The 26,794-nt window shown below is 32.5% G+C and overlaps 1 protein-coding gene across 2 annotated transcripts; it reads right to left on the bottom strand.

Annotated features, from left to right (window-relative positions):
• Window positions 1-1,870: 1,870 nt before the first annotated feature.
• LOC106101913 (pyruvate dehydrogenase (acetyl-transferring) kinase, mitochondrial) lies at window positions 1,871-26,270 on the bottom strand. Of its 2 annotated transcripts, none has more exons than XM_013281276.1 (9): window positions 25,988-26,270; window positions 14,017-14,074; window positions 10,716-10,865; window positions 9,935-10,137; window positions 8,159-8,353; window positions 7,852-8,018; window positions 5,832-5,946; window positions 4,239-4,348; window positions 1,871-3,071 (listed from the first exon to the last, which is right to left on the bottom strand). In XM_013281276.1, the coding sequence occupies exons 1-9, from the start codon at window positions 26,088-26,090 to the stop codon at window positions 2,892-2,894; spliced, it is 1,281 nt and encodes a 426-aa protein (XP_013136730.1). In that variant the 5' UTR covers window positions 26,091-26,270; the 3' UTR covers window positions 1,871-2,891. The 2 variants fall into 2 exon arrangements, with proteins under 2 accessions (XP_013136730.1, XP_013136731.1); XM_013281277.1 differs by having other exon boundaries at window positions 1,872-3,071; window positions 9,935-10,119.
• Between the last annotated feature and the right edge of the window lie 524 nt (window positions 26,271-26,794).

Genomic DNA, 26,794 nt, shown 5'->3' with positions numbered 1-26,794 from the left:
CTTTCCTTTCAATCTCTCTCAAACGATTCTAGCCATTTGCATAAAAAAAACAGGGCGAGGGGGCCAACTTCACGGAGGCGTCCATCTTTATGTCTGCATTTTTAGGCGGAGTTAATTTTTTTGTCTGCCAAGCTGTCGCGTGCAAACTTTGTTAGCGCGGAATTTTTAAAAAAAAAACATCTTTAACATACCTGTGTGCTACCTTTTAGCCAGTTCCGTCAAAATCGACTCGGCCGTTTCGGTGATTCCCTGGAATCAACGCGGCTTGCAGACAAAAAACCTTTTCGTTATCAGCAACGCAAACATACATATTCGCGAAATCTTGGATTTTTCTTTCGATATAACATACAGACACGCCAATTTTATTATATGTATAGATTTGCAGATAATTCGACCAATCGGCATTTATTTGCTTAAAAAGGTCTTCAATGAAACGAATTCCGACTTTATGAAATTTTTATTCTTAAAAACTAAATAAATTTAAATTTGTCTAAGACATTACTAGGTTATCTAAATTCTTAATTTACATAAATATCGATTTGGAATAATAATAACTTAATATAAAACATAAAAAAAATGCATTAAGAGTTAACATTTGAATAAACATGTCAAAACAAAGGTTCAGCCAAATTGACAATAATTAAAATTGAAACTCATCCGTAATTAGCCTCACGGCTAGTGTGAAAATAAAATATAAACCTTTCTTGAAAATAAACAAAGTTATGGATTGTTCAATATGCTTACAAATATCAAATTGATCGTACCTTTAAATAATTTACAATATAAATAACGGTGCTTTGGTTAAAGTACGAAAAAAATACTTTAATTGCCTTATATTTAGTTGTAATAAGTTGATATTGTTTGGCCCTGGTAGGAACGCACCACAGAGGTTATAAGCATCATACTTTTACTTACTATTCGCATAACAAATTTGTATAAAACTGGAAATATAATGGAATCCTTGTGCAAAAAAGTCCCATTTGTCTTGACATCTGACTTATTTCTTATATAAATATTTGATCTTGATTAAAAAAAATATTGAAATGGCAACATTTTTGCAGGTATTATCAATGGTCGTGTACAAAATCATACATTAATCAGATGTCATGAAAATGGCCCCAGCGACTTATAAGCAAAATTTAAATGTATAGATGTTATACAAATTTTATTTGAACAATATTACTGAATATCGGTTTGTAAAAATCGTAATACCAGCAGTTGTAAAATGTCAAACGATTGCTTTTCTGCCAATCATACGGCTGTTTTTACGACAGTGGCGCCGACACTTACTTTTTTAAATTACACGATTTAGGGCCTGTCCCACCACTGGCTGATAGAGGTTCAGATAGCTTAAATGTGACCTCACTGACAGATCAAGATCCGATATTTCCATCACATATTTTATACGTTGGATTGTTATTTGACAATTTACAAGAATTGTGGGACAGGCCCTAAATATCCATTTATACATTTAAATATTTACTTCTTATAAGCGTCTATACTATTTGTAATCTACGATTAATTTGATCTAATATTATGCATTCTTATTCCAAAAGTCACTATAAAAATAATATCAAATATTGTAACAATTAGAGTATTACAAGCATATATCGATTATTCAAGAAAATAAGTTATATTTGACCTACACGATGTCGTTAGAACTTAAATTCTAACGGAGTGTATCAAATGTTTTTATTTACTTTGAGCATAAAAGAATTATTATTGCTTCACTCTTAGGCTAATAAATACATAGAAAACGTCACAATTTACAGGTTACAAAAAAAATTGATAGAGAATCAAAATTTAAACAATATTTAAAGTCCAAAATTGAAAATAAAAAACCTATGTTAAGATTTTGCTTAAACATTTGAGTAACATTTTCAAGACACTTTCTCTATTTATTAATTAGTCTAAGACGTAGAATTTTAAGAATATATATTATATTGACATTTTTTCTTGATATTTACCATCAATTTATTTGGAATATTAGGATTCATCAAAATATATTTCTATTTCTATATCTAGTGATATCAACTTTTCACAAGTATACTTATCACAAGTATATTTAGTTTTCTCAACAAATACAACATTGATTTAGTCCCAAAGGATATTCGGTTTATTAAAAACTATAACACCATCATAATAAAAAAAAAATTAAGACAATCATCCGAGTTAAATTCTAGAGGTCATATGTCAATTGTAATTTTTTATCTTTTTTCAGACACGAAATACCAAATACTTTTAAAACCATCTCCGTCAATCATTCACTGATGTAATCAATTTATATTTCTCATTATAGAATAAATTTAACATGTCTACAAGTTGTATAATCTACACAAATATTAAAGAACATACAATCGGATCATTTTTTATATTTTTAAGGATCAAGAATATTTGTGTAAACTATTCAAGCATATCATTCACGGTCAATGAAATAACAAATTCAATTGTACTAGTACTTAGTCATTATTCATTCAAATACCATTATCGCTAAATCGAGTATCACATGTGTAAAAAATATACAATAAAAACAAACCATAGACTCGCAGTTAAATCTACAATTAGACTTTTTTAAGCCGAGAAATAAATTCTAGATATATAATATCTATTACCATTGATAAAATTTGTACATTAAATCACAAAACACTGAATTTTTCAGTCACAATATCACACGTCAAACATTCACACGTTACGCTACCATAGACAACATAGTAGATTACTGCGAGTCTTACCAAAGACTTGCATGTCGTATTCCAATAAACCATAGATAATATAGAACTTATTTACTGTTTTCCGATGACTTGCATTTGTTGTTCCGGTACAAGTACCATAGACATTTCCTACGGATACCATAGACAATTAGTATATTTCGAGTGTTACCAGTGTACAGGTTATAATCCGTGCGATATCGAGGGCGAGAGTTTCTCTCTGTTCTTCGCGCGTGCGCATTGCGAGTTACTGGCTGTATTGAGGGAGCCCGACCAATCAGCGAGCGTCGGCATCGACTTGTAGAATTTACTAGACGTTCTATTAAACACCGGCAGGAGTTCGTTCGCTTCATTTGATAATGCCTGGAATGAGATTTAATATTTTTTTAATATCCAAATTAATACAGACAAATAGTAAATTTAACTGTAATGGTTATTGATTTTAAAAAGTTCACGATATCTAAAAAACACAAGCGAAACACATGTACGTTTTTGAAAAAATATATGGCTTGTTTATAAACTTAATATAGATAAAAACGATAGTACAAATCTCTGGTAAATACATTGATAGATTTGCTTTTAATTCTAAGAGATTAAACAATATCCAACAAGTGTAAATAAAACGCATATTTGTTTAAATTGTCAATATCAGTTTAACCTTCATTATTTATGACAAGGATGATATAGTTTTAGATCGACATAAACAACATAACCATTACAATGTCATCCGATATCTATACTAATATTATAAAGAGGAAAGATTTGTAACATCGTATGTATTGAAATAACTCAAAAACTACTAATCCGATTTCAAATATTATTTCATCAATAAATAGCTACGTTATACCATATCATGTTTTGATAACTAGTATAAACAATTTCAAATATCTTAGCGGTTTAACATCCACATCTCTTCACATCTGCTAAATCTAAAATGTTTGTTCTGCGCAGCGAATCGTACTATATTCCGAGCCGCCAAGACATCTGACAACTACTATAGTACCATTAAAAAAAACAACTGTTATCTTTCTGCACAACTAACCTATAAAAACTATTTACTTGATATTTCTCGAGAATAATTCTAGTAAACATAAATTGTTTACTTAGCTAATACTAGAAGTGTGAGAGATTTTGTCTTATCAGTTAAAAATTTAATAAGGGGCAATGTTCTCTGATAATACGTTTAAACATAATACAGTAGCAGAAATTATTTAAAATTCTAATAAAAGTTTTGCTAATTAAAACCTCCTAAATTAGTGGATCTTACGTATAAAATAGATTCTGTTCCAGAACTCTCAAAGGAATTACGTGACAACATAAAGACTATTCATCATCATCACCACTATATACGTCCCCACTGAGGCTCGAAGCCTACCCTAAGTTAGATAATTAGGCCATAGTCAACCATGCTGCACTGCGGGTTGACTTCACACATATATACATATACCCGTAAATTTTGTACATATCAAATTCGAAAATCAAACCCAGAACCCGTAATCCCTTGAGCCACGCTCTTCAAAACTGACTTACCTTTAAATATATGACAGCGTCAGTTCCGTATCCTTCACAGGACATGAGCACCAGGTCGCCGTGGAAGTAGCGCGCGTACAGCCTCGATATCGGCAACCCGTACCCGTAACCTAGCAACGGAGAATAACATAAGTACCCGGAAGAGTATATATGTATATATGGCATATTGCCATCGGTAAATCGTACTACTTCACCGTATCAGTATTGTTATCTACGATCAAACTGTCGTTTGAACACAATCTAACCTAATGTGACTTTCATGTAACCGAAAGATAGTACGAAGTGCGAGTTCATTATTCCGTACTATTAAAATGCCGCGGAATCGAATTCACTTTAATACGAGAAAATCATGTAAAATGAGATATTATAGTGCAGTTATCACATAGAGTATGTATCTACACGAGTAATGATAGACTTAGAAAAAGATGGAATAATTGAGTATAAATTGGCATGATATGGAAGAGAGTGATGACTGAGATGACGGACGACAGGAGTTATGTGGAGGATGAAAACCTTTAGCGTCGACCTTAAAGGAGAAGAATAAGGAGGGAAGCTAATAATATAGAGAAGAGGTGCTAATAATTAGTTCTAATAACATGTACCGCCGTGTTATTCAACATCATAAGGATTTATTGTAAAGTGCTTTTACAACGACATTTATTTAAAACCTCCGATAAACCTGCATTAACATGAAGGTGACTTACCATCAAGTTTTCTAGTTACAGGTTTTACTGGAATAAAATATCTTGTATTTTTATGGATTAAATACCATCCTTAAAAGAATAATAAAACTGACATCAAAGAGTACTACTAGCGTTAACGCTAGGAATTTAAATTCCTTCTCGTAAAAAATATACATTTCACAATGTTGGCTTCCTACATATATAATTTGCCCACTACAGCGTGCAATAGTAATAATATTTAACTACAATATCACGTACATTTAAGTAATAAATGGAATATTTACATAACAATTTATATATTCTTTTTATTTATGTTAAAAACACTGATAATAAATAGTATACGTGATCAGATATACTATTTATTACTGAGCATTCATATTTGTTTTCTTGTCATGGTCATTTTACTGATAACAATTATTTATAAACATATATATACATAAACTTAAATAAATAATAATTTGTCTACATCCTACATGTAACTATCTACTCTCTTCACATCTATCCCTTTCTCCGTCTAACAAAATATCCTACCCTACCTATCGGCCTAAAAGGGAGTTTTCCCAACGTTTCCCAGTTTGAAAAAAAAAGTCCATTGGGTCGATCGGTTAGCCCAACGGGAACTCGACATAATTCTGTTAGAATAGAATGATGAATTACTTTTTAGACTTATGCTGGGTTTCTGAAGTTGCGATTTATTTCATCAATACTTGGTGATTTTAGTGTTAGTTGGACCTAAGTTTCAACGTAGTAAAACTCAAGTTAGTATTTTGGAAATGCATATCATTAAGTTATCGAAGAAAACACTAGCGAATGGTTAAATGCTGCTGGGGGGTCATTAGAGGGGTTATTAGAGCTATGTTACTATGTTTTTCGTGTGTTATGTTTCGTGTGTTATAAATAATGTACTCACCAGCCAGCGGTACTGTGTGCGAATCAGATTTGGATGGCTGCGGCGCCGTGCTGTACATGTACTTGAACAGGAGGTCGGACACGCTGCGCGGGATACCCCCTCCTCGGTCTGACATCTAGAAATATTATATCTGTTACTAGCTTTCGCCCGCGACTCCGTCCTCGTGGAATGAAAAAAAACAATAGTGAGTAGCCTAAGTTGTCATCCAGACTATCCTCTACATTTATACCAAATTTCATTGAAATCCGTTTAGGCTAGGCTACAAACTCTAATAAACATACAGCCATCTATACATCCATCTAAACCTTTGCATTTATAATTTTAGTATAATTACTCTTGCAAACAAAAATATTAATAAAACGGTATTAGAAAACAAGGGCGTCGTTTGTCAATCTAGCCAATTGCAGATCTAGGCTAAGTCTAAGGCTTCATTTTTTTTTAACATTATTTTTGGGGGGAGCTCCCACCGCTGTCTACGCTCATGCAACGGCTGGCTATGAAACTTTAGGTATAAACCTAATTGTTCTTGTTTACTGACACTTTTAGATACAAAGTTTCCATGTTTTATTTACCATCCTAATCACACCACAAAGAAAATATGAAATAAATAAATATAGTTTTTTCATGAACTCAATTTTATCCTATATCGATAATACGTCAGACATACATCATGATATATTTATATTTATTCACCAAATAAACTTTAAATTTGTAGATGTCAATTGTAAAAGCGACAGATCAATTTGATATGAAATATTAATGAAATCGTAAACAAGACAACACTAAATCAAACACTAACCATTTCCTAGGAAATCGTCACAACACGTGTATTTTTAGAACATTTTATCTTCATATAAGTACTTTTTTAAATGAATTAAATATAATAAAAGGACTAAAGGATCTAAGGACCCCTTATTTGGGGTCGCCTAAAATGCCTCGATTGGGATAACAAATATAAAAGCGCGCGCACACCTTTAACAAACTATCGCACAACTTTTAGGCACCGTTTGATTCTTTGTTGTGTCTTGTTAGTTTTGTTTTAGTTGTGCAACTAAACAGTTGTATGAGCTGCGAAACAATCGACAATCGCACACCAGTTGTGCAATAGTTTAGTCAAAGGTAAAAAGTACTACTTTAAAAGTAAAATAAGTCAGCGTGTGAAATTCTACGAAAATGATATCAAGGATATTATGCATTGAATAAACAGATGTCAGAGCTTATGGTCTCATTTAGCGATCGTGTTCGATGCAAGATAACTTCATATGACAGAGGCGTGATATTTCATTACCACTTCCACTCAATAAAATTATATAGCAGTATATCATTGACACGTAACGTAGCATAGAGTTACCATATCTATAATAATGTAATAAACACTACTTTGTGGCGTAGGATGTCAGCAAACACACCATGTTTTTGAATAATTCTTTAATAAAAAGCCCTACACATACGAGCTCTAGGCTATATGTTTTCACGCTGTTAAACTTAGGGGATATATAAATTGGAAAAACACTTTAATGTGGGAAAGGGACCATAAACTACAAGCTGTCAACATCAATAAAGCAAGATTGCAATTGTTAATCATCATGTATGTAATTTTCACATTTGCAATTGATAATTTGACAAATGTAAACATAAAATAAAATTTTCATAATTTCATGCGGATGAAGCCGCACGGGAACAGCTAGTTATAATATTAAAAAAAAAACATTTAAAAACTGCATTTCATTTTTCAGGACTGGGAAGTTAAAGTAAAGACGATTCAAAAGTCAAGGAATTACTGTTCATTTCGTTAGAGGTGACAACCCTATTGCGTAATTGGATAATTGTTTATTTATTGATGAATGCGATGTATGTGTATTGTGCATTATCGAGTATGTCATCAATAAGTGTGATAAACTTACAATGAGTTATTAATCCCACGATAATCTTCATCAAAGATCAATTATTTAGGTAGTAAGACTTAACTATAGGTCTCTGTTTTGTCAAAGAGTATGAAAGGTCAACAATATGCACATACCTTAACTGAGATGTCCTCTTTGCCCGTCACTAAATTAACTTGTATAGGGGGAGGTGCATTTTCATGACACTCCATAACAGCTCGCATCGCGTTCTTGAATAGTTCAAACAGCATGTGATATAGATGTGAAGGAACGTAGATTATAGGCATCGGACGATCTGAGGCAACTGAAAAGGAAAACAAAAGCTAGTTAGAACTCTTATAAAATCATACTAACATTATAAATGCGAAAGTTTAGATGGATGGTTGGATGATGAACAGTTGTGAGATAGTTTAGTTTCAGGTGTGCGGACACTCTAATTCTTACCTCCATTCTGCAGCAGTTCAAGTTCAGGTGACGCGAGGTAATACCGGTCGCATAGGAATCGAGCGTTTTCATACGCGTCTCGTACGACCGCAGCTACATCGCACGCCGGGTCTATAGAGCCGATGTGTCGCCCGCCGCAACCCATACCGTTTACTGACGCCTGTCTTCCACCCATTTGCTCGCCGAAGAGGAGCGCTGTTGGAGACCAGTATTCGAATATCGTCGTTGTCAAACCGATTGCTATTTGGCTGTTATAACTAGTTAATGACTCTGACTCTACATAAATGTTGTGTGGAGTGAAAAAAATTGAGCCTCCACCCCAAAAATCCTTAGGATTTGGCAATAAACCAATCTAAGTGGCGATAATTGAATCTTAAATCCAATAATCAACATTTGCAATCATGATTCTAATCGATTATTTGTAAACCTGTGTACAATTTGTTTTAAATTTTTTGCACGTAATCAGCTCTTTCATTATTCGAAAATCTCACTTAGTCGTATTTAAGGAAGTTTCTAGTTATGGAATATCCGCGGCATTCGCGATGAGTGCAAAAGTAGCTAATGCAGAATAATTTATATTGAGGACACGCAACAAAGGAAGTGTAACTGTAGGAAGTGATTACTAAACGTAGTGATCATGTGGATAAGGTACAATCGGGGAAACTGGCGGTGTTCCATATCAAAAGCTACAATCGTTTGAACGTTTTGAAAAGAGACGCCTAACGAAAATTAATACAACGCATCTTAAATTTGTGTCTGTACGAAAAATCATATAGTGATACATGGCTAGTTTCTTTTATTATATCGTAGTTGGAAAAGGCGAAGTTTATCTTGTTGCAATGAACAAGGCAACTCTTCCTGAAGTGAACACAGCAAATTTCCACGATTGTAGATGGATACTAGCACAAGGGCAGACCTTGTATTAGTACTATATCTATGGTCGTCTTACATTAATCTTGTATCTATTATTAGATATAGACACACCCAATTTTGTACTATTTGTATATCTGGTATGCAAGTTAACTACTTGTATTGGTTCATATAGTTGGAATGTTCTATCTGATCGCAAAAGTTTTTGGATTACTCCCAATCGTCACCCCGCTCTGTCCACACGTGGAGATAGATGAGAATAAAAAGTCTTATCCGTCCCACCTTTTGCGACGGGGGGACGGTTGGATCTTATTTTATTTCATAACGGTTCCATCTGACACCTTATTGGTGATAGTGAGAGTAAAACTTTTTATTCTCTCGTGGGGACAGAGCGGGGTGACGGTTGGGAATAATCCAAGTTTTTAGACCATCCCTGCAACATTAATTTATTAGATACGTTTAATTAAGTTTTTATTAATCACCCAGTTCCATTGTAGCAATAACTTTTATTAGATGTTTACTACATATAAGAAAAAAAGGTACTTTATTATCTGATATTAAAGCTATAAATAGAGAACATCGGACTGAAATTGGTATTCGTGTCGGCATATGGCCGAAAGCGTTTTTGCTCAGATTTCATTGTTCGACCTTTCTCGTATAATGGAGACGCAGACAAGGTTACAAGTGAAGGTCAACAAAAGGTTATTAAACTTTTAGATCTATAATTAACTTGTAATATTTCTATTAAGACAATTTAACGGGTTGCATTAACCAAACATTTCAACTGTCAAAAAGCTACAATAAAACAGATCGTCATGCTTTTCAATATAGAAGCCTACGCATTCTCAATATGGAAGCCACTCACAAACACCAGACATAAATAACCATGTAGCAATATACACTTACTGTGCTGATTAATAAGCATCCTAATTGATATCCGACTCATGTAGAAGCGATCTAAGAAGTACTGTATGGAGTTCTCAGTGCCAGGATCGACTTCGTGTGATTCCTTCAGTTCAAGGACTCCCTGCGCCATCGTCTGCACAACATCCGCGTGCCTGTTTCGGATATGCACCAGCCTCTCGCAGAACCTGTCCAATATTGACGATCTGAGACACCAAAGTTACCGTAAAGACATTGAAAAGCAAAATTGGTTAGTGCTAGAAAACGAAATAAAAATTAGGGTTAAAAAACTCGGTTAAAAGGTTAAAAATAAAAGTACCCTAACATAGAAATAAAGTTGACGGTTAGATATTTATGTTTTCGCAAGCAATCTGATCTTAGGAGTTGTTTTTTTTTTATTTCACCAAAAAGAACCACTTGATTGGACAAAAATAAGAGATGTTTATTGTCAAATTAATATACCTACGAAATTTAACAACTCTATGTCGTTTATAGCTTATAGCTATAAAATGTGAAGAAGCATCGTGAAGGTCGTAAGTCGAGAGAAGTTATTGAGCATTGTGTACAGAGTTGTTGACACACAAAGAGCTATAAAAAGAACGTTGTGACGCTTTGCCTTAAAAGCTTCCGTCTATTATTACATAGCTGTTCATCGATACATTCGTCTAAATTTATTTAAACAGTGGGCTTCTTTAATATTTAAAAATAGTCTTTTACTCACGGCCATTAAGATTGTTTCTCTTAAATAGTAGTGTTTTTTCGTAAAATTTAATGGATTACTTACTGGCTTAAGATTGGCGGTTCTGGTTCCATCTTCTCAAACTGTATTATCTCCTCAAAGGACCGCTCATACCACTGGTTCACCATGCCCACTGAGGGCATCCGGAGTAGGTTCTCAGGGAGTAACGCTATCTCTTTCATTATGTTCGCCAACCTATGGAAATAAACATAACTTTAATGTTACAACCAGAGAAATGGTAAAGATGAGGTCTGTTCGGACAAAGAAATTCAAAAAATATATACAGTAAGCCTAGTTGACACTTTTTCACATAATATTACCAGCGCTACCTGGTGTCCGATAGTCAAAACCACAAACAAACAAATAAATCAGACACTGAGAAGCGTCTCGGTATGACAAATTTGACTTTGAGATATTACCGTACACAGAAGTTATCGGTGAAAAAATACTGTTCGTTATGTGTAGTCTATATAATTATTAAATATCTTTAGTTCCCAACAATTTATGTTTCACATATTAATCTCGATCATATTTGACTTTGCCTATGCATCTATTGATATATGCGAACGAACAGTTCGCAATATAACTGGTTGTTGCAAAAAATGAGTTCAATCTTGACATGATTTCGAAAGTTCGATTGGTCGTTAGACGTTTATAGACGCACACATGTTTATACAGTTTTTAGTTAGTATAAAGTTCTTCCACGCTTGAAATTATCTTAGAAGTAAAAGCTATTTGAAACAATAGAACCTCTTATCAACATTTAAGACATATGCGACCTTTGGTTTTAAATTTGTATATCATAGCTTAAGTAAAATTACTCCCTGGATATTGTGTCCTTGAATAAACGTATAAACAACAGAACCGGTTCCTATAATTAATGTTTAAAAACTGCATACAAAAACAAAGGAAGATAATTTTACACCAATTTACATGATGAATTTACGCAAAATTATAATTCTGCAAGATAAGACAATAGGCGTGTTCATTATGTGGTGTATAAGGAATTATATAAGTGCCTTTTAATACAATGTAACTTTAATTGTAGTTTGTAAGAAAAACGAAGAAGCCAGACTTATTAAAACCTATTTGTAGTAATAAAAATCCATACTAATACGGATATGTGTACGTGTAATTACCACTATCCGGCAACGTTGCAGCAATTATGAACTTCATTATTTTTATCACTTTCCGAATGATGTGATAACGTAATTGTTTGGTAATTATGAACAAACAGTCGCAATATTAAAGTTATTATGTACTTTTCAATGTAAAGTAAATAATCAAAAATTTAGACACGAAACTTTTATTTGCTATGTGTTACTAATTAAACAAAATTCCAGATTATCCGATAGATCTATGACAATTTTAATAGTGAGCCGTTTAGGTTACAAACTCGAATAAACATATCTCCATCCATTCATCCATCTAAACTTTTGGATTTATAATATTAGTAAGATGGTAAGAAGTAATATTATAGTCAGAGTTGAATTATTATACTTTTTATTTATTTACTCATGTGCCAATCATGAAAAAATTGCAACAAACACTCAACTGAATCCGGTTGGGAATTAACCTTGATTATTATCATCAACAAATTTCAAAGTCCATTGTTTGTTTCGTGAATTGATAGTTGATAATGATGAAGTTAGCAAGCAATGCAATTCGCGATAATTTCAAGGTTCTATCAGGTCGTCAAACCGCAGAGGACAGATCGTATCGACCTCTCAAAGACATGTTTACGTGCGCGATTAGGTATTGTTACGATATACTAACGATCTGTGTCACGGCTAGCCGATACCTAACACCTCAGTTTACACTCTACTGTTTACACTGTACACACTAATAACCTAAAGAATTGTATCGATTGAATAATGACTTTTTATACCTACTTTCGATACAAAGGGAAGTAATATAAATCGAAGACAGCTTTAAAATCGGCCAAACTGTTTACCATAAAAGTGAAAATAATACCGAAACAATTTTCCAGTAGACATTACCCACAACTTAAAAAATATGTTCTCGAATTTATCTACATTTTTGTCATGTCATGTGCATAAAATAGATAGATTTATATTACATATGTGTATATTGAGACTAAAAAAGTAAGTTTGTAAATTACATGTTCACAAACGTTCTTAATTGGCGTATGACTAACCAACATTCGTTTCACCTGTAAGTAGGCAATCAGGTTTGAACACTGTGTTTGTTTTTTTTTAGGATACAATTGAATCGAACGCGATGAAGTATTTAGAGTACATACACGTCAATCGTAACCTGTCCTCGACTACATATAGTATTGATTTTATATACAGAAAAATTAAAAAAAGTTTGACATTTATAATCTACTTTCACTCATATTTCGATTCCATTTTAAGTAGATACTACAATTTGACGAGTTCGGTATTGTTGGCACATACCAATTACCCTTCTATTTTTCCTATAATAAGACTGAAAAGATATTAATGTGGACACATACTATAATTGGATTAACTTTTCTTGTCAATGTCTTCTGGTACTTAATTTAAGGTTAATGTAATTCACCTCATTAAATAACGATTTTGTTGTTAAATAACTACATTAACGACATTGAGAAGAAAGAGAAAAAATGTTATTCTGACGTGAAGTATGTTACTATAAATATTTGGGGGACGAGTTGGACCAAAAGACTAATTCTGTGCTGTTGAAAAACAATAAAACAATTGTCGGGTGCGATCTCATTTAATTTGTGTCGTCCAATACCTACGCGTTCATTTAACTCAATTGATAAATCAGTAGACAGTCGGTAGGAACTTTCCTAGCTTTAATTTCAGAACAAAAATATCACTGGTTTCTAGACTTTTTCTAGAATTCTTTACGATATACAGTAACGACCAATTCAACATTTATCCTACTCATACTAATATTATAAATGCGAAAGTGTAGATGGATGTTTATTGGAGTTTGTAGTCTAAACGGATGAACGGATTTCGATTAAATTTGATATAGATGTAGAGGATAGTCTGGAAGAACACATGGGCACATTTTTTTTTTTAAATTCCACGTGGAAGGAGTCGCGGGCGATACCATGTTTTACATAATTATAATTTGTTTTTTAAATTTGATACCAACTTTTGATATTATTACATTTAAATGTAGTGTGAACGATTATTTAAAATGGTAATGTAAAAATGTGCATAAACACAATTCTAAATTCCTACTCGATTTAACTAATTGAATAGACATAGTACGTAGTAAACACTTTTGACAGATGCGTTTCTTTGTATGAACTGAACATTGACCTACAGAGGCCTTGCGATCCTGGCATGATGCCAGCACGAAAGTGTATATTAAAGAAATTATTAACCTCACTGGTAATTCCTTCCTCAAGAACAAGTACGACTTCCTCTCGCAAGCGTTGAGACCTGTAACAAGAAAATTAATAGTTAAAAAATAAAAACATTAAAATCATTTTTTTTTACTACATGTTTACAGTTTTAGTAGTCAAATTCAACAGTATATTTCGACTTCACGGTCATATTGTTTACGACAAACACATCATTTATGAAACATTTTACAAATTTACAAACGTATCTCATCACTTCCTTATTTCAGTATTTATTTACGTAACGATGACGTTTATTGGGACGGCAGATATCAGGAAGCCGAATGTATGATAAAAATGTTCAGCATTGGCTGAAACAATCATATTGGTCACATAAGGTCTTGCGAAAAGGTAAAACAGTCAGTCAAAATAGATATAAGATTACGAATCTTTTGCTTTTAATTTTAAATTCAAATGCATTTGGTTCAAACATAATCGATCTAACTAACGCCATATCTATTGAAAAACAATCTATTGTTTTGATAATCAAATAATTTTATACTCTTTAGTGACACAGCTGTAATCAGTATTATTAGTTTATCAGGCATATAAACCTTGAAGCGCACCCTAGTCAGTTTTCCAAGTCGGCGGCTCAGAAAATCAATGTCGCCTCGTTTGTACGTGGGTGGTGCGGTAATTGAAATTCTATCTACAGAACTGAGAAACTGCAATGGTTAGTAGATAAGGTTACTGGGTCGCGATAATTCTCTTTAATGCAACACTAACACATATTAATTGAAATTTCTTGTAAGGTTTAATTAATACTTTTTTTTTATAATAAGATATTATGGCCTGACTATCCTTTACTAAATTCTCTCGTAAATTTACTGCAGCAAGATTACCTAAACTGCTTCGTCTACACTTAATAATAGCCACAACATTGTTGTAACCTGATGTTCTCACCATTGTTCTAGGCAACGTTGAATAGGCCCACAATGAAGTATAAGTAACCTACGACAAAATACACAAATTGCATATTGTTAGCTTTGGAACTATACACAAACCCTTGCTACCGTTGGAATGAATAAACAAAGAGCGCATTGATTGCACCGGTAACCGGTTCATCGTCCACGAAACCAGTTTTAATTTATTTTCGTATTTCAACATGTTCCAGTTTCTTTAATGGTAATGGACGAGTTGTCACTCATGACGCAAACGATTTGGCAGGTCACATGATGTAGTATACGTAAGTACAACACCATATGGGATCCTGGTATAATTTGTGATGCGCACATGTTACTATTTCATGTTATTGATACCAAAGCTTAAATGGTATCTTATATGAATATGAAGGATACAATCTTCCCACATTTAACACACTGATCACAATTAACAAACAACCATAACCATCAAATGGAAAAAATAGATTCTAAGTAACATGACGTGTGACAAACATTTGCTCAAGTATGCAAACACGTAGACAAACGTCGTGCAAAGTCCATGAGAGTTTTGTGAATCAACAGCTGATCGGACTTTGACACCGATTTCTTATTTATAAACAATTGCGTCCTTCGCGTCTAGACATACGAAAATATTTACATAACAAATGATATTTTAAGACAATTAACTACCTTATAAATTTAGTCATGGGCTAGTAATAAATTGGAAAGTCTAAAAGGCAAAGGGTTACCTTCCTTTTTCAAATATTAAACAATGCTTTTAAGCCAATATGACAGCAATAAAAGGAGAGGCCACAGTTTAACGAGCTGAGTTTGACCCTGAATGTTGCCTGATCTCAGAGCCTAATGTAAAAGTAGACATAAATGACAAGGCAAAAGCTCCGTTGGCTTTAACAGGAAAGAACCTTCGAGTTCAGGTGTTTCAATAAAAGTCTTTTAAACCATAACAAATGTAAAACATGACAAATCTGACCACTATTTGGCAACAGCAAATACTGGCAAGCGATTTTTCCTTTTTTTTTACCTCAGTTTGGTTAAAGGTTTTTTGGGCTAAGAGTTTTCCAATTATGAGTTTAAAAAATTAGGCTATTGTGCTTTAGCAATCTAATAAACGTACAAATATGGTTCATATTAACACAATAATACTAGCAATATAATTCTCATACATCAATATAAAAGTTTGAGCAGTTGGATCATTATATTGTTTGTTGAAGGTTGCGTCTTCTTCATACGTCTGTTTGACCTCATTAAATCGTACCACATTTTTCCTCGAATATTGATCATTTTGTTTACATTCAACTGGATTTCGAAGTATAAAAGTAACATCACTAGTTTAAAGTTTAAACTTGCTTTAGGTAAATTCATTTATTATTGTTTTGATTTTTTAAAATTAGGAATTGATGTTCAGAAATGCAATATGGTATTTTCCGTAAATGACGAAACATCTAAAGATACATTACCAAAATAACATGTTTCATGCCAAGCGCACTGTACTATGATATTTTCTACCGGATTCATATATTTAGGTGCTAAATAAACAAAAACATTCATTGATCTGACGACCAAATGGCCAAGATTAATTCTAGAACAGTCGACAGTGACGGAAATTTCTAACCGGTACCAAAGTAAAAATAGTGTTACGTTAAATTTAACTTGCAAATGAAAATAAACAATGTAACGTAGGCGGCAAAGACGTTCTTAAAATATAGATAACATTAATCGCAGGAAAAAACGTAGTATATAATTAACTTTAGAACCCAGTGCCTATAGGTTTGCAAATCCTAAAGGGTTTCTTTGTTTGTTATAGTTAGTTAAACTATAATCTCTACATCTCTCCTAAGGTGTCAAGCAATGTTAAACAAATATATAGAATACAGAAATATCTTCTGTCGCTACGTCACGCAACTATTACCACAATGTTCGAGATTACGCTAGATCACGGCACAACGTCACGCGTGCCAGCTGACACTGAGCAAATCCAGGCAGAGTTCAAAGTCCTCTAGCAAAACAGAAGCTATGCGTCTGTGTTACGTAAAATATGCTAAATAGCTTTCTAAACACTTCCTTTCGTAGGATTGTTAGTGTGCATTGGAATAGATTCTTATGCAAAGAAGGTATATTATAAGAATTGTGTCTGGTACTGATAAAGAATGGGATAATAATAGTATAAGAAATCCTTAAGAGTCCCCGCAGACTATATACTTCATGGGATGATAGTTTTATTGGGTCGCGGATGTCAAGTCCAAATAGGTGTGCACTTCCATACATGTTCACACCGTGTGTAAGCACCTGACTAAAATATCAGAGGTTAAAAAGCCTGCAGTCATCGCAGTCGCGCAATTTCAACCAAACTAAGTACAAATAAAGACACCCTTTCCAAAAGAAACACTGCTGCATATAAAGATGCAATAAAACACGACACAAAGAACAATAAACATGACGACAATTTGATTAATTGATAAGCTTCTGTTGAGCTCACGCATTATGCTAATGATAATCGTGTTTTGGATTTTGCCCAACAGGCAATCGAAAAAAAATTGCTTTAAACAAGCGGAATTGTACTGTGTTAAACAATCAGTCTTTCTTTGGATAGGTTAAAATAGCTTTTCATTTAGCATTAATATCCATGCAGATAATTTGCACTTGCATATTAACGTGTATACCAAATATGATTATTGTGTCGTCACGAGGCGTAGCAACAAATAAATAGTATACGCCTTATAAATACAATTTAACACTTACGTGTACATTAACACTCAATCTAAATGAAGAGTCAGGCATAAATACAACCACGCCTTTATCACCTTGAGTCCAATGGATCGAATACCATTTAGATTGCGATCCATTGCCGTTCACTGGAACTTTATTTACTTTTATTTACTTTTACTACTGAGTAAAATTAACATTTCCTCGCACATTATATCCAAGAACATCAATGAAATTGCAATCACTTGAAACATCCCTGCCCTTTCTTCCCTAATATAGTCTCTATAACATCGACATTGTCTTTGTTTCTACTTAGAAAAGAATTCTCGTTGTACGCTTGATCAACTTTACTGTGAGTTAGAAGATTATTGTACGCAGTAAACACACGATACAAGGTCGACTTGAAGGACTATAAACATGCTACATCGTAATCATCACGCTCAATAAATATTAATCCCGGCTTACAATCGATGCGCTAATCTTAAGCATGAAGTTGTCATGCACAGCATTTGTGATTCATCCACTTATAAATAATAAATAACACATTTTAAACTTATATGGAAATTCTACGACTACTACGACGAAGTTTATCGTATCATTTGATAGCTGTAATAAAATGTTGGGATTAGAAAGTTTTTAGCATCTGCAAAACAAATAGTGCGTCAATTCATAGGTAGCTATGTCATAAAAAATAACATTTCAAAAACTTCTGAGTATTACAAAGGTCAAGCGGTCAAAATCGCAAGCGCATGTTTACGGTCGATGACACATGTTTCGCGGATAAACATTTAGTGGAACATGTTGCGGAACGCGTGATAATGCGCACGAAGCCTTCATGCGCCTCCATATTCGGACGTGTCGATTGTCATATAATCGGTGTCGATTACAGTTTTCGAGGAAGCCACAGGATACTTTACTAATTGAATTAACGGAATAAGGTGTTGTAGATAATGAATGTAGACATAGATAACTTTATGATTGAACATCACTTTAGGTATATAACATTTCTTTCCGTAAGTTACACCTTATTTAGGTCATGTTGCATAATTTATTTAATTGTTTACAAAGCAATTCATTCTACATAACAATAGCGTTTAATTGACCCGACAACCTAATGGAACAGATATAAATAATTTATTGAAAGAATGGACATGATTTTTCAGTTTCTTTGAATTTCCTTTTTATAATTATGTCGTCACTTAAATTCCAGTAGAAAACATCTAACAATTCTCCAGAAAAAAAAACTATTGCCTCATTATACATTTTTAGTACAATTTTAAAACTTGTGGCTAAATAAGTCTTGCAATTTATCGCACGTACAAAGAAAAACAACGACATATTTATACTAAGTACTGGAATAGATAACAATATTGCGTAAGATAACAACGATTGGTGAGCCCACAAGGATTGTTAAAGACAAAGATCTCTGATTATACGACCTTATGCCTACAAGTCGTTATAGATAAAAAAGTCAATCAAAAAGATATCTTTCGAATACTACGTATTCGTGCTGATAAATTATTGCGGAAATACGTTTTTATAAAATTCATACTAAAAAGTTTGTTTACAGTTTATTCTATGACAAAAAAGAAATGGATGGATTTATGTTTTAGAAAGATAAATAAAAAAAAGTTTATACGCAGTTGTTATTGAATAATTTGCGTCAACGATTCGTTTTGTAGCGAACATTTCGCGATAAGAAAATAAAGCGCATTAAGTCACTTCGAATTAGAAATTTAATAAGTTATTATAAACGTAAAATTTACCAACTCAATATTTTAAATATTAGAACGATTAATAGAAAAAAGAAGATATTATGTTTTATTCCATTTAATTTAACGAGTGAAAAACAACGAAGGAAATAGTAGTTTGTAAGTCAATTTTGTATTAAAATACTTAAAATTATAATTGATTTTGAACGATTTTTGTCGAAGTTGGATCAATCGGTGTTCTACAGTCCTATACTAAATAAAATCCTTAATTTTCAGTACTTTCGTCTTTGAATTCTCGTGATACGGCAACATAGCTACAGACGCAGTCCTTTTAAAGTTATGAGTGAAATTCAACACAGCTATTTTCTTAGGCATTGCCACAATAACTGTATGGCCGTTTTCACGCTCCGACACATCGATCTGAATAATAGGACAATTCGATAGAACTGGACAATCATAGCGCTCAATAAAGTTGAATTGTCTCACTGGTTCTGCATTGTACAGGTCAAATATTTCACCAGAATATGGTGCGTAATAGATTCGTAGTACACCCCAATTTGAGCCCACGAAGACAACATCACCGTACATACGGACTTTAATTATATCGCGTAATGGACCATGAGGCAGATTGTGGTTCAGAACATACATCCATTGGTTATAAATTCTCCAATCAAGACTCTCCAAAAAGTTATACTTCGATAGCTGATCCAATAAACATGTATCAGAACTCAATGTACATTCTAGTACAAGGTTCTTTTTAATGACTGAGTAAATGTTGCGTTGAAAAGTGAGAATATAAAGCTTATTGCGACTATAACTTAAGGACATGACGCCGTCATCTGAATGTTCTAACCTCTCGCTGGAAAGATCCCGATGTTTACATTCATAAATATCATCACTTAAAGTAACGTAGTAAGTTATTTCATCGATCAGTAAAAAAGTTTTCACATTATCAAATTTTACACATGGTTCAAAGCGAGGGTTTTGAATTGTCTTACGTATTATAAACAGTTGGAGGTTGTAACTCAGGATGACGATCGTGTCATCATTCTCCATGTAACGTAAATATGTTCCCTGAATGTCTTCGCGTTTAGCTTTATCTAATGTTTCAATATGATAATATACTATGCCGCCCCTCGTATGGACTCCTATTACACCATCTCGTAGAATAATAACGTTTGAAATTTCATTACTCAATTCTGAAGCAGAAGCGAATTCGTCCAAATCTTCGCGGGCGTATGCCAACTTAGACCATAGTTTTAAAGACTTATAAATATTATACCATAGCAAGCCTGGCTTACTTTTGTCGCGTGCCATTTGGTAAATGTTCGAAAAGTCCTTTTTACAGTGCTGTCGCCACAAAGTTTCAGTTTGAATCATGCTGTCGACTATTTCTTTCAATCTTATAGACAGTTGGCGGCATTTGATCAGTTCTCTTGCAGACAGGAATGAAAAAATGTAAACCACGATCTCGGCTGGCAGTGCACATAGATGATTAACATCGGTCATTTCGCTGGATATGTTGTTTGCATAGTACGCCACTCAAGTTACAAAAAAGTGAGTAATTATAAGTTTATACATTTTGAATTAAGACGTTATCTTTCTATTTAAATGAATCTATCACATAAATACAGAAAAAATATTTGACTATTTACTAACAACATTTTTTTGTTGTTTGACACTCTTGACAAATTTAGTGACGTCTGAATTTCATTGACTTAATTGTCTATTACCAGTTGTCATGAACTCAATTCTATGATATTTTTGCATCTCAAAAAGTTTTTTTCTTTAACTTCGCTTTAACGCACTGTCAAATGGTAAATAATTGAACCTGATATGAACATTGTTTATATTTAACAAGTAGAATAAATTATTTTATCTGTAACGCCTCGCTGGAGGCGCGGTCGCAACAATAACATGTGAACCGAGATACACTGTACACACTGATCTAACCTCGAATTACATTATGTATGTTTAAATTTACATCATCACAGACCACTATACATATTGTTCGACAAAATAAATATACGCTACAGTATTTGAACAACTGTATTGTTTCTGGACACTTTCTAAATGGTCACTTTAACACTCTATATTTGGCTATGATTACTTACTTACTTACTGCGTTGGCGCAGCGACCCAAAGTGGGTCTTGGCCTCCGACATGAGAGAGCGCCATATCAGGCTATGATTACTCCAATTTTATTACTAAGATCTAAACCGAAAGCCTTTTCTTACTAGGGTGTGATACAACGATGTATGTACAAGTCAGTCCTTTTTATAACGGAACAAACGCAACAATAGTAAGATAATTAAAAACAATTTAATGAAGAACAACAATGGTTATCACTTATCAGTTAATGTCGAAAACTAAAGGATGTGGCGAATAATTCGCGGTATCGTACATAACCCTACATAATACTTAAGTTTATTTATCTAATCCTATCTTAGATATCCTTAAATTTTGAGAATTACGCTACATTTTCTATCAATGGGTAGCAACAGTTGTCATTTTATCACAACGATATTGTCCAACGTCTTAATGTTTACGATGACGTCGCACAATTACTGTGACGATTACCAGCCCACTTGTTGTGGACTTTAGCACAGTACAATTAAAGTACTACGTACTTACACTCACGTACCAATCTAAAATTTAAAACAAAAAAAACATACAGACGAATTGAGTACCTCCTTTTGGGAAATCGGTCAATTAGAAGCCTTAGACTGTCATGAAAAAATATAAATCCCAACATATGCGACATACGATTTGGTAGATTAAATAAAATACAACATAAAATTAAAATTGGATATTAAGAAATAAAATTTATTACCTACATACATCATAATTCAACTAAAAATCCAATTCACGTGGTTATCTCAGCTTATAAGTAATATCAGTTAAATGATAAATGAAAAACCCAGATATCTAATAGACCAAACTATTGCAGCTAATTGGACTAAAAAGTAGCGATATAAGCAAACGTATGAAATAAAATTGAACGTACAAACACCTTCAAGGTTACACGTAAAGAATAATAAACAAGTCAATCGCTTGTTTACGCTATAACGCTAAAGTCAATAAACACTTTTTTCACTAGATTTTAGTGAAGTAATAAAAAAAATATTTGATATCGATCTAGGTCTAAATATAAATGAATATTAGAATGTTTAATAACATTAGAGGATATTGTTTCATTGTACTGGCAATTTAAATACATTTAGAACGATTAAAAAATATATTTCTATCGTATTTAGTTCATTAAATTGCATGGTTATTTTGTCAATGCAGGTAGAATGTGATCTACAAAGCAGGAAGAGCGAAGAGCTATTCTAATCCGGCGCTCACGTAACACGGCACTCATTCATAACAGTATTTATAGTTAACCGCTTTAGACATGGCACATGCCTTATCGAGTCAACGTACAACGCCAATTAAATTTTCATTAAAACTTATCGAATCTCAAGAAAATATTAAAAAACAAGATGAGAGTTATTTTAATCACTTATGCGTTATGTTATGTCATTCCCAAATTTTAAATTATTAGATTACGAATTTATGTCAACGAAAAAAGGTAAATTTGAACACGAACTGTTAAATCATGTGTAACAAACGTCTATTTTCTTTATCTACATTTCATGAAATATCGATACCTAGTGCATGAAGCATGTCACATCACTAACTAGTGTAATATATAACCAGGATGCTCTACATATCTTCTGAGCTGCATCGACACAACAACTACAATTTGCGTCTGACATTGACCCTGAGCTATGGCGGTGCGCCAGGTCGCAGTACATATTTAGCTATCTTTACAATCATGTATACTTTCTTTTCAGATACAATAAACATTTATAACGCTACGTCTCTATTCCAACGTCTGTAAATGTGAGGTGATGTTAATAGTCATATTAACAAAACTCTTTTATCAATTTGAAAAACCATAGACAAAAAAATGTTGGCGCCAAGAACCGTGTAAACAATACATTCCGTGTCGTGTTTTTACCTTTATGAACGTAATTTTCCTTTAATTACATTAATGATCTTAATATGTAAATTACCAGTAGTAAAATTTAATAACAAATTCTTCACATCCTCACCTGCATCTTATTGATATGTCTTTTAAAACATTGACTAACAATGTACACTTACTTTTTTCTATCTTCTTCATTATTATATCAAATAATTTACTATGTAATATATTGATTTTTATATCATAAACAGAGGCTAAAACAATAATTGCAGTTTTTTAAATTTATATGTGGTCCACACTTGGCCAGTACAATTGGACATATGTACAACGGCAAGCAACACTCATTACCTCATGTTAGCGTTCACACTTTGCCAATTAATTGATGGTTCAATCAGAGTTCTACTCACCAACTGTACTGGCCAAGTGTATCGCGCATTAGTCTGTTTCCTTTGTATTTATTTAAAAAAAAGATTGTATCTACCTGAGTAAAGCTGATGTGGACAGTTCGTTACATAACAGTATAAATAATTTGTTTCGAATTGTACAAATATAAGTAGCCCAAAAATATATTTCGTTTATATCATAAACTATTTCTGTTTATGTAAATGTTTACTTAATGCAGGCGCCTGGATGCAAGTGCTTTAATGTTATGCAAACATCAAACGTAGTTGAAAGATAAACCATGTTTCATTGTAAATTACATACAAATATTATTAGAAATTATATACAATATGATAGAGAAATGTGAAACCTACACTGAAACCCAAACAATTTTATGACAGTTCACTTTGTTTCAGTTTTAATCCAGGGCTGATTTAGATCGCTGGACTGGAATATTGTAAACCAGATATTTATAAAAATATATTTCATCTGAAAAACTTGGGTTTATGTTTTTGTATGAATGTCAATATCAACAGTAGTATAGTCAGAATACTATTGATTTCGGATCTTCAAATACGAATACCGTGAACAAGAAAATATTTACGCATTATTTTTCTTTTCAATGGAACATCAACATTATTTGTCTCCACAAAAACTTACAAGCAAGACTTACATATTTTAAAATTCGCCACATATACAAAATTGTAAAGATTTACTTATGCAAAAATGCTGAACCAATGTCCATTGCTGAATACAAAACAGAAAACATGATACTAACAAGATTTAACGGGAATTATGTATGCACAAAGTACAAATGTTACTGTACTGACCACAAATGTAATGGGACATAGAAGTGAAAGACATTGCCAACAGTTTTATTGTTGAAATTTGAAAATTTGTACTAACAAGTAAACATGATTCACATGCATATACAAATATTTATAAAAATACTACCTGTGCCCCCCGCGACTTCGTCCATTTAGTTATTAATAATAATAATAAAATAAACAAAAGAAAAGTAGCCTATGTGTTCTTCCAGACTATCCTCTTCATTTACACCAAATTTCATCCAGATCTGTTCAGCCTTTTAGCTCACAAACTCTAACAAACATCCATCCATCCTTCCATCCAAACTTTCATATTTCATTAGTAAAATAGTAAGACAAGATTTATATTTTTTCTATTGATTGTTAAATAAATATAATTATAGACAAAATTATAATCAGCAAACAATACTCATGTGCATATAGCTATGTATGTGTTAGTGTAGTAAATAGGGCATATTATTATCCATCAGTTCTGCAAACTGATAAGTTTCATTTGCTTTGTTTACATTTTAAATAACATTATCAGATGAAACTATTTTTAATGATACATAGGTCTCTCAAAAAAATCATACAATGAAAACAAGTATAACTAGCATTTGCCTCTGGCTTTGTCTGCCCAGAAAAAAAATAAGTAGACTGTGTTCTCTTCCACACTATGTTCTATATCTATGCTTTACATCAAGATCTGTAAATTCATTTTGAACATATGTAGTAACAAATCTCCATTCATCCATAATTTCATACTTATAATTTAAAGTATAAAGTATAGTTGATTTATTATCTTCAGGATATATTAAAAAAAAACCTGAAATGTTGATAAATATATAGACTAGTTAGAAAGTAGAACAATGACAAATGAATGTAATGGTGATGTACAATAGCATAAAAACAAAACTGTAAATTGGTAAATTAATGCAAAGGTCAAAATAATAATGTAATGAAAACAAACAGGAAGTTATCATTACCTCAATGAAAGTATAAAAATATGTATTTTCATGAGGAAATTGTAAATAAAATAAGTTCATTAACATCATGTGTGTAAATACAGAATGTGTTTTGCTATAAAATTATGTTCCAAATAAATATAAGGTATGTTTTATTTAAATGTAATACAATTAATTTCTACTATTTGGTAGTTAGTAAATTAATTATAAAATATAACTTCCAACATCATAACACTTGCTATGACTAAAATTATCAATTATAAAGCAAAATAAAACGGAATATACTTATTAGAATAACTAATTAGAATTATAATATTACTAGATTTGTTTAAAAGTATTAGACTTTCTTTGCAATAGAATAAATAAATTAGTTTTTTTTTAACAAAGTGTGCTTTATGAAAATCTATTTTTTGTTGAGTATTTATGTTATATTTAAGACACATAATATTCTATGGACCCCTTATCTATTATAACAACGCTGAAGTGCACCATGAACAAAATATTTACTTACCGAAATCGATAAACTGCTTGATAGAAAGCGGCGATGGATTAAATTGTGAATAGAAGTCCAACATTTTCGTAACATTACTGAAAATTGTCCCTGCCAATCTCATTTTGAAATTTTTAAAGATCAAACAAATGAGGGAAAAACGCTAGTACTCAAAAAACATATAAATTCACAAAATTTTAAAATACATTATGCTTTTTATTTTACGACTAATGTTTTTAACAATAAAAGTAAATAATACTTTACTCGTTAAGAACGCGAGAACAGACCAATATACGCTGTGAGAACACAATGACTGACATTCACTGACATTGACGTATAAATAAAAATGACAATGCGTGAATACAGAGTATATTTTGTGAGTTGCGCAGTGACATTATTTTTTCAATTACACAGAATCTATTTCAAATCCTCTTTGGTAACAGTGATATTACAACGAACCACAATTTATGTAAACGCCAAATTTCTAATTTATTTTTGTAACAGTTTATCCATCAAGATAAATCTAGGTAATCCTTTATGTAGGCGACAAATCTTTTTAGACCTACAAATGTGACAGTTGGCAATTTTGTGAACTTACAATGTAACCTTGAAAGCGTTATATTTTGACCAATAAGGGAACAGCAACTGCTCCAATGAATGTTGCCAATTAGTTACATTTGAAATTCCAGATAAATTATCACGTGTGTTAATTTGATTTTAGTTGCTGACATTAGGGTCATGAGCATGTTGATGCTATCTTACAATAACTCGTTATTGTTATTTAATGAACACAATCCAATATTAAACAAAAAATATAAACTATACCTA

Source organism: Papilio polytes, unplaced genomic scaffold (assembly GCF_000836215.1).
Source record: "Papilio polytes unplaced genomic scaffold, Ppol_1.0 DF823935.1, whole genome shotgun sequence".
Lineage (NCBI taxonomy): Eukaryota > Metazoa > Arthropoda > Insecta > Lepidoptera > Papilionidae > Papilio > Papilio polytes.
Note: the sequence above shows the minus strand (reverse complement) of the source record. Positions and strands in the feature narration are given on the sequence as shown.

Bases quoted from the DNA above. Each gene is read 5' to 3' on its own strand.
- LOC106101913 (XM_013281276.1), bottom strand. From the start codon at position 26,090: ATGAGATTGGCAGGGACAATTTTCAGTAATGTTACGAAAATGTTGGAC. The intron at 5,947-7,851 runs GTATGTGCATAT...TAATATTTCTAG, and splicing joins AAGAGGACATCTCAGTTAAG to ATGTCAGACCGAGGAGGGGG. The intron at 3,072-4,238 runs GTAAGTCAGTTT...ATCTCATTCCAG, and splicing joins ACGCTGTCATATATTTAAAG to GCATTATCAAATGAAGCGAA.